Source organism: Chanos chanos, chromosome 3 (genome assembly GCF_902362185.1).
Source record: "Chanos chanos chromosome 3, fChaCha1.1, whole genome shotgun sequence".
Lineage (NCBI taxonomy): Eukaryota > Metazoa > Chordata > Actinopteri > Gonorynchiformes > Chanidae > Chanos > Chanos chanos.
This window is the reverse complement of record NC_044497.1, coordinates 9,922,361-9,932,338: the sequence shown is the minus strand read 5'-3', so window position 1 is coordinate 9,932,338 and position 9,978 is coordinate 9,922,361. Positions and strand designations below refer to the sequence as shown.

The following is a 9,978-nucleotide window of genomic DNA, read 5'->3' as shown; positions in this document are numbered from 1 at the left end:
TTTTTTTTCTTCATTTTTATGAATATTTTATCAACATGTATTTATTTAAAACAAACAAACAAAAAATGTATTTGAGAGGTCAAGCTTCTGCTCCATGTTAACAAGGGTCAGAGGTCAATATTTGATATTTGTCAATAAAAATATTAAAATGAATGCGGTGTTTCTTTTTTCTTTCCTTTATTTAAACCCAGAATTTCAAAATGCCACCTATTTTTCCACAGTATCTCACCATTATGTGCTGCCCCCTAGAGGTTATGCCTATCATTGACACAGTGTTTTTTTTTTTTTTTTTTAATATTTTCAATACTGCCTGCTGTCTTTCAGTGCTGATTAAATTTTTATCCAAAAAGTATTTTAAGCCATCTTAAGCCATGTTGTTTTTGGGATGTAGCATTAATTGTTATTATAAATGCCTGGGTAAAATTATTTTATTTAAAGAGACCAGTGAGGGACAAAGCACCTCATCTGAGTGGTGCATTATTAGAATGTGACATGCCTCATATCTGTGATCATCTGTTAAGCATACTGGATGGTAAAATCACCTATTATTTTAAAGTTCAGGTATTGGATAATGGTGGGAGAGTTATTACAGTTCCAAGTTTTAAAACTTTAGAATGAAGTTTGAATCAACATCCAGATTAACACGGTGCTCTGATTTACTCATAGTCATGTCACCACAAGATATTAAGGACTTAGATCAATCTAATTTTCATATCCTTTTATAATACTGAAAGTCACTGGAAGGACGCTTTTTTGTGGGGATTTCTCCAGGGGTGTTCAAGTGATTCTTGGGGAATATTCAGAGCTCTGATTCTGCATTCTGTTAGTGGTTGTTGTAGGCTGGCACCAGTAGCAGTAGTAACAAGCTATCCAAATAGCGTCAATTGTAATGTCAGTTAAATGAGCAAAAATTGCTTAATCCTTATCTGAAATGATCATTTGAGAAATGTAAACACATTGAATGAAATGCCTCATCTTACAGCAGGTACCAAAGGTCCCCCCCCCCCATTTCCCCTCGGAGAGCAACTAAATTTCATTCTTATCTGGAGTGTCTCGTCAACAAAGATGTTTCTTTAGTGACATCTTGCCGTGAGGTATTTTTGTACAAGTCTGTGCTTATTTTGGTACTAGCTGACTTGCCTCTAGAGAAAATCTGGATAGACTCAGAATGAGTTAAAAATACCATTGTGTCTGAGTAAGTCCACGAGGTGACTAACTAGACAATACACACTCCTTACAGAGAGATGGAGGACACAGTGGAGAGCCTTCAGGGGCAGCCTGCTGGGAAGCCTAGCACTAAGAGGGGAGCACAGGGAAGACCATACGGGGAGCAGCAGATGAGGATCCTGGGTCTAAAAGTGACTGGAGACGAAGATGGACCAGGAGGTGAAACAATAAGAAGGACAGAAAGACTGAAAACAGTTTACAGAGGTGAAGTAGTTGTGTACCATGAACCACAGAAATTTGAGTTGCTTGTAAGATAGAGACTGGTGACAGCAAAACTGAGGAGTATAAGTAAAGTGGAAATTGTCTGCTAGAGACATTTTGGAGAAGGGAACTCTCTCCTTTCCAAGTCCTGATCACGATTTCATGGTGTATATTGCATGTATGAATGTATGTATGTATGTATGTATGCAGCAGGTGATTTGTTATTTTTTAACAAGGGGAACGGCCCAATGGTCACTGACACTACTCTATAGAGTATATAGGGGGATGGCAGATTAAAAAGTGGGTCATTTTGCTAACAAGGGGGGTGGCACCCCCCCACACATAACTCGCCTACTGCGTGTATGTATGTATGCATGTATGTATATACACTGTCTGGCCAAAAAAAAAAAAAATCGCATTTGGATTTGGAGCCTCTGGAAACAGTGTTATGATCTGGGGTTGCTTCAGTTGGTCAGATCTAGGCTCAGCCACGTTATGTGGAAATAACTGAAGTCAGCTGAGTACCTGAATGTACAGAATGACCAGGTTATCCCATCGATGGATTTTTCTTCCCTGATGGCACGGGCATACTCTAGGACGACAATGCCAAGATTCATCGGGCTGAAGTTGTGGTTCCGGGAGCATGAGGAATCATTTTCATACATGAATTGGCTACCACAGAGTCCTGACCTTAACCCCATTGGAAGTCTTTAGGATGTGCTGGAGAAGACTCTCCTGTCGTCAACAAGATTTCGGCCAAAAAAGAATGCAACTCTGGACGGAAATACACGTTGTGATGTTGCATAAGGCTGTCGAAACAATGCCACTGCGAATGCGCGCCGTAATCAAAGCTAAATACGGTCCAACGAAATATTAATGTGTGCGACTTTTTTTTTTTTTGGCCAGGCAGTGTATGTATGTAATGTCCTTTTATTGTTAATGGCTTATTTATTTATTTATTTATTTATTTTTAAAAATCATTTGGTTTATTTAGTAGTCGTCTTGATATCAAGCTAAAAAAAAGTTAGAGGAACAAGTTCTGGATTAGCCCAAGCAGGTGAGCATTTCATGAATTAGTTAAATTACATTAATGACCTCAACTAGTTATGGACATTGCTCGCTCTACTAATATTTTGCAGATGAGTTCCGAGAGTTGTTCACTTTGAATGAACAAATCTGAAAACTTATCTGTCTGACAATATTTGCAATTTTTTGTGACCGAAGCTCTGGGCAAATTTAATCCCATGAATGTTTAAAATTCAGTAAATGTCAAATTTTTCAGACATATTTGCTTATTTCTATAAACAACAATCATTTGCATGTGATAGTATGATTATGATAATAGTAAAATGCAGTGCTCATTTTCATTTTTTGTAAACAAAACCATTCGCCATAGACATCACAACAATTTTCCATGGTATCATGTAAAGAATCATAGAACTAACAAGCAAAGTAATGTGTTGAGTATTCAGCACTTCAATATTTGGAAAATTTCAATATTTGGAAAATTATTTTCTGCTGATCTGGAGGTTTACTCGAAGGTCAACTCTCTTTTGCAGAGGCAAACATTTGAAGGAATTGTTTTTATCCTGTAATCCTGTATTTAAAGTCATTACGACAGCACATTATTTCCCCACAAGATGGCGCTAGCATGCTACTGAATTTTAAATAACCAGTTCATCGCTAATGTCAAGATGTGTGTTGGTTGTATTAGCCGACAGCAATCTTTTAGAAATCTTTATTTATTAACAGCCTCTTGGCTTTCCAGAAGCCAGAATTGTTTCAACAGTTTCACTGAATAAAAAGAACAGTGTTTCTGATAATTTTGGGATGAGCATTTTGAATTTAAACAAGTTTTATCAAAGCAATTGATTCAGACATAATTTAGTCAGTAACTAAACAAAAATTTAAAAAAAGAAAAACACTGACAAATTGGAGTTGTCATCTGAAAAAGAGTTTTTTGATTTAGAAGCCCATCCAACATTCTTCATTAAAATGGGAGGTTTGTTTTGGTGTGTTGATACGTTTATGGTTCAATGTAAAACTGAATATGTATAATTCATTATGTAAGGAACTGTGAATAGTGTTAATCCCCTTTTCAAACGCATACGAAAAAAAATCCATGGTGTTTCAAAAGTGATGTGTTGAAAAACTGCACCGTGAGAAATAAAACCTGAAGCGAACAGAGTGCGTAAACTAAACAGCATACTATAACATTTCATATACAGAAGATGAATGCAAAAAAAACAACCAGAAATCTCTAAAATGCTTTAAGGGCTGGGAGTCATTACCTCTTGTTTTATGGAACTATAAAAACTCCGGGATCTGACTGACTGTAGGATTTGTAGAGCAGTTCAACATTGTAGATATATGTATATATGTGAATACGAGAGGCAACAATCTAAGAAACATTGAAAGTGCATTAAAAGGTTACACTGTTGGGATACGACCTGTTACTTTTTCATGAATGAGTGCATTGCAATAGTTTTTTCCATTTTCACCAGTTTTTCTTAAAAAATATATATATTAAAAACGTACTTTGATGGTACCATTCAATCTAAAACCCAACATTTAAGCTGCATTAAGGCGCTTTCTTTACTAAATATATTTTCTCTCTCCATTTTCCCCACTCTCTTTCTATACACACACACACACACACACTATATATATATATATATAATAATATAAAATGTGTGCGTGCGTATATATATATATATGTATATAATCATATCATCTTTATAAAACTTAACACTGTTTTCTAATAAATGGAAACACCTGTAAAAAAAATAAAATAAACATAATAACATTATGATTCATTGCAGGACTAACACAGCCACTGAGGGAAGTAGCCCGGCATTTGTAAGTGTGACGGGCTAGCAGTGTGGGACCACAGCTACACAGCTACTGTCAGACAGTTTTATTGAAGGAGACATTGTCCAAGCCACTGCCCTCTGAGTCCTGAGGGTCCTGGGACTTGTGATGTAGCGGCCAGAGGGTGACAGTCTCCGTCTTTTGGGGCGCTTCCGATGGAGGTATGGAACTGTCACGGACCTGTGTGTTAGGTCTGGCCGGCTGAGGTGACAGGGGGAGATAACCCTGGGCTTCAAATATGTCCTCATCATCCTCCTCCTGGTGCTCCAAAGTCTGACTAATGCCCAGCTCCGCCTGGAGGTTGATGGAGGCGCGGAGAAATAAGTCGTGGTGCGTTTCCAGCTCGGTGAGGCCATTGCCGCTGAAGGTCAACCCATCGTTATCCAGCCCTTTCTCCAGCTCCTGCATCCACGTATCCCCTCTGGACCGATCCCTCCTAAAGCTGGCCACGGTCGGAAGTCCCTCAGGAAGATCATTCAGCGACACGTTCGTCCCATGAAGCATGCTGGCGGTTGTGCTGTGTGAGCCAGGGATGATGGGGGTTATTGTGACCGCAGGGGGGGACCAGCTGCCCCCGACAGGAGCCCCCTCACCGCTCGAGTCCTCCAGGGCCCCGGCACCTGAGCCCGTCTCAGTCAGGGGGTCAAGCTTATCAGTTTGATTGAGTTTATTCAAAATGCTCAGCAGTGCAAACATACTATCTACATCCTTCTGAAAGTTCATCCAGTTGTCCAGGCTGGGACTGTAGTCGTGCCTGCGTTCATATAGACTTTCATTGACACTGTACAAGTCAGCCAGTCCTTGCCAGTTGACATCCTCTGTGAAATTCGGCAGCTTAACCTTTTCGTCCGTCCCATGCTGGCTGTGAACTGTGAGGGGGGGGGGGGGGGGGGGAGGGTAGAAAAGGGGTAGAAATTTAGTAAGCTTTGGGAGAAATGTCTTAAGTGGAACCTTTTTTTTTTTGGTTTTTATCTTGGAATGCATCTGAAAACATGCAGTCATGCCTGGCTTAGGGCAACCATTGAGTCAAGCCCATGGAATTAGTGCCCCACACACCATAGCAGGGCTTTGCTTTGCTATGCATGGAACCCGCCAAAAAGCCTCTACATTCAGAAGCAACAAGCAGTGCAAAAAGTGAACGAACATTAAAGCCACCTCTTAAATCATTGAAAGCCCCCCCCCCCGCCCCAAAAAAAGAAAAAAAAAATCACAAGTGGTGTACAATGCGCCTAACCATATTGAAAATTTCTCCTATGTAATGAAAAGGTCATTGAGACAAACAGAAGCACCCCCCCCCCCCAAAAAAAGACTTCATGTGTTGGAAGAGTTATAAATTCAGGTAACCTGGAATAAAGAAACTGGCACGGAGAAGGAATAAAAAAGCAAAGGACAGAGACAATGGAAGAAAATATGGATATCTGCAAAACAGATTATGTTAAGAAGACAGACACAGAGAGAGAGGGAGAGAGAGAGAGAGAGAGAGAGAGAGAGAAAGAGAAAGAGAGAGAGAGGGAGAGGGAGAGAGAGAGAGAGAGAGAAAATGAAAGCTAGCCTTCATGGAATGAGCATTCCCAGAGCAAGTTGGACAGTAGTGCTGCTGTTCTAGCAAACTCTGCCAGCCAACATAGGATTTAATCACTGTCCTGTAACGGTCACACACACACACACTCAAGCTCAGTGGAGAGCAGTGGAAGAGACACTATTGTGAAATGAGGATGGAAACGGATTTACACAGTCTTATCGACTCACAGGGACGAAAGGCTTGGTCTCCTCAACTTTGACCACTTTCGATGTTGCTGTTGCCTGGTAAGCACGTGCCAAAAACAGAGAAGGTCAAGAGAGGTACGGGAAAAGGTTGTCGAAAAAACAAACAAACAAACAAAAAAAAAACATCCCCAACACTAAGGATTATTTTAGTAAGATGCTTTATGAAAAGCTCGAGATGAATATGATGGTTTGTGACAGGCCTTGATGAGCTATATGGTGCGTTCATTTCTGGCATTCACTTAAATGAATTCCCTTCCTTGTCAGCTTTTCTATGTACCCAAAGATGGGAAAGGCCCGAGTGAAGCAGCATTGGGCACAATCCAAACTGCTCTACAGTTATTCAGACACGAGAGTGTGGAAACAAGGGAGGGAAGGCATTTAAGAGCGTTTGCGATAGGCTATAAATGTAGTCGATTTGATGCAGGTCTGTTTTGAGTTATGTCTATAAAATTGTTACAGACATAAGCTAAAGATGTAATAAGTGTGCTGTTGCATAACTCACGGATGAGACGCTATTTAATAATCGTTGATTCTACATTCAAAATCACTACATGGAAAGGGGTATTTTGTAAAGCTTTCTGTTTTTAATGAATTCAGAATGCATTAACTTGTATTTCTTTAGTAGCCCTATTCCCTGTTTTTAGTCAGTTGCCTCAGTCATTTCAGAAATGAATTCTATATAGAGTACCAGAGGACAAAAACGGAAAATAATCATAAATATTTGTGGAACGAACAAGGTTACAGTATCATGAAACTGCTTTGGGCAGCCAACAACTATGTAAACCCACGGAATGAAAAATTGTGTGTAAAAAAAAAAAAAACCAAAAATTTAAAAAACCCAGCAAATCAAAAAATACCGAAATGAATCAGACAAAGAGAGAGCAAAGACAAATGCCTATGAATGACCGGACAGAGCGTGACCACTGGACGTGAAGTAAAAATCGTAAACGGAGTGAATTTTATTTCCATAATAATCATCTGATGTCATACTCTTTCTTTTTTTGATGACATTTTTACTCTTTGAACATCAAAAAACTGACTTATAATTAACTGTTGAATAATTGTTAGCACAACCAAGCATGCAACCACACGTTTTAGCTCAATGCATCATGAAATATTAGTGGAAATGAGCTGGCCCATGCAGTTATTGGAAAGCCACTGAGGATAACATAAAAGGATGGATACCTGTGTGGATCATAGCTTCTTCCATCTTTACTCCCTGATTAGGAAAATAAGAGCAATGTTGAATGTTAATGCCTCAACCTTGATGGTATATGAAACATTCACAATGCAGATCTTCATGCAGAGTTTACAGTCCCTAAAGAGAAATGCAGTTAGATTAAAGAGGGGGGGGGGACAAGAAAGAAAACATAATGAAGGAGGTGGTTGGAGTGTAGGGCATGATCAGGGAGAAGAGAAAGGGTCATAAAGTGACTCTCCTACAGGAGGGGGAAAAAAAAGTCAAGACTTAAGTAAATAAATCAACTTCTCATATAAACATTGACATGAAGTAGGAATAACCAATGAAATTTGAAGAATTCTTGATGTGAACTCCGGCGTCACATCTGTAGATATGACTGTGTCACATATAGGAGTTGTTGATCATGACTTGGACAGGATCCGGCATTTTACTCCTGCTCGGGGGGTGTGGTTACTGTTGCAGGCATTGGATGTCGATTTGAAAGTTATTTTCAATCTGTGAGCTACTATCACGTTTGCCACATCGTGCTGTCATTGACAGCAGTTAAATCATTAATTTATTAACCAAATTTGGGTGTAATTCTTAATTCTGATATCTGGCAGTGCCTGCCCCGTAAACTTCACTGGAGAGAATTCGTTCACATTACACTGAATTAAATTCACATCTTGTAATTCAAATTAGTATAGGTTATCCTGTGGGGTGTGGCCAATCTGATTCAAGTGCATGAATTCAATGTGAGTCAGTGCCAAAATTTGGAACTTAACAACTCTGTTATAAACAGAGCTAATTTAATAATGTAGAATAACATTGCTTAAATCAGAAGTTTGGATCAGATTTAAATTAAACTAACGAGTGTAAATTTGAATTGAATTGGCCAAATCCAACAGGATGTGCAATTTGAAATCGAATTTGGATCAGCAGGAGAGGATTTCATTCAGTGCACATAAAAATCAAATTCCCCTCAATCAGTTTAACAGCTCACCCACCCCATAGATGCCCAGAAGGGAACTGAGTCCAACATTTTGAAATGATCCTAGTCCTGCTGAGGTAACTGATGTCATGATTGAGAATAATGTGAAAATGTGATGCCATTTAAATTTTCGAGAAAACGGTATAGTCCAGAGGTTCACTGGAGAACCAATGCAAAACAGACTTCACCAAAATGTCAGGCACCGCTCCCACAATGACCACATACTTTCATCTCCAAAAAAACACTATAAATGACTCATATGTATATTTAGCCGCTAAAGAACATCGAGGCTTTGCCTGTAAAAGATGTCATTTTCATGAAATTTGTGTCAATATTACGACCGCAGAAAAATATAACAGATCCTTGATGTGAGATCATTACTGTTTAAAAAAAAAAAAGAACAAAACAAACTTTAGTCTGTGTAGCTTCCACAGACTTTACAGAAACATTCATTCATTCAGTGGGAGGATAAAGAGTCGGAGATGAGAACATCCTTCACTTTGAACATAACATCAGACATTTATAAAAAAATCAGCATCCATTTGGCTTGCCTGCGATAAAAAAAAAATGGAAGAGAAACAGAAGCGAAGATTGAGATGATGAGTTTTTGGGGCAGGAGACAGGAGTCTGGACGAAGGGGGAACGTTCGCTGGTGCGGGTTTTGGGACGGGAATCACAGAAACGAGGGGAAACTGATATGTGGAGAGAATTAGGAGACAGGACTGAATGACAACCCTTTAAACCCCTCAGAAGAACTGTTTGGCATACATTACTGAATTCTTCAAATCCAGTCCCATGCACCATGCAACACCAAATAATACTGAAATGGTTCACTGTCAATAAAAAATGCAAGGCCACAAACTAATAAAACACTATTAGTGGGATTTTTCATTTTGCACTGCAATCATGTTCACCACAGACTTGTCCGGAATTGGACTGAATGTATGAAACTAAATAAGCAAATACATGAAAATCAGTGAGTCAGACCGAACGGACTGACTCAGTTGAGATGGGCCAGCATCTTCAGCGTAACCATTTCAGCATTGTGCAAAAGACAAGAGGAGGTAAAGCTGGTACCTGCATCCTGACTTTTGGGTCGAGGACTGCACTGTTTGTGTCCTTGGCAGCTCCGCATCTCCATCAGCTGCAGGTGGAGTTGATTCAGAACCTCCCTCTCCACGGAGAATACGGTGTTCGTCAACTACAACGACAACAACAACAACTTATTCAACATCTGTCACAATCTCGTAAAGATCCATCATTCATCATTTGAATAGAAATATCACTTGTGTGCAATTAAATGCTCCCAGAATTTGGCTACGGGTCTACACAAAGTAGATACAGTACGTAGAGAACAGTTTGTTATTTAAGACATGGAATGCTATTATTTGGTGTATCAGTCTCTTAGAGGTAACAGTCTACCTGATAAGGATCACTGTTCAGGTCAAAATACTCCAGAAACCCTGTGGCAAATTCACAGAAGAGGGTGTTGTGGGATTCGTTGATGGTCCGTAAACACCAGTACGTGTTGTTATTGGAGCTCGTGCATGCGCAGAACCCTCCCACTGTAGAGGAAGGTGATCATTGGTCAATTTATTGTTTCAGAACAAAAGCATAATATTCTTCACATAGGATATTCTTGTACAAAATTTTAGATATGGCGATCCAGATTAAAAAAAAAAGAAGATGTTTTTGTGCTTTGTTCAACTGAAACCATAGCTGGTCACTTCGACATGTAACT

At 39.4% G+C, this 9,978-nt stretch overlaps 1 protein-coding gene across 1 annotated transcript in view; it reads right to left on the bottom strand.

The window, feature by feature from the left end:
- Positions 1-4,335: 4,335 nt before the first annotated feature.
- sulf1 (sulfatase 1) overlaps positions 4,336-9,978 on the bottom strand; it is a 30,331-nt gene continuing 24,688 nt past the window's right edge. The window contains exons 18-20 of the mRNA XM_030767548.1: positions 9,660-9,802; positions 9,315-9,438; positions 4,336-5,168 (exon numbers count right to left, since the gene is read on the bottom strand). Of these exons, the coding sequence (XP_030623408.1) occupies positions 4,336-5,168; positions 9,315-9,438; positions 9,660-9,802 (1,100 nt within the window). The remainder of the gene's footprint in view (positions 5,169-9,314; positions 9,439-9,659; positions 9,803-9,978) is intronic.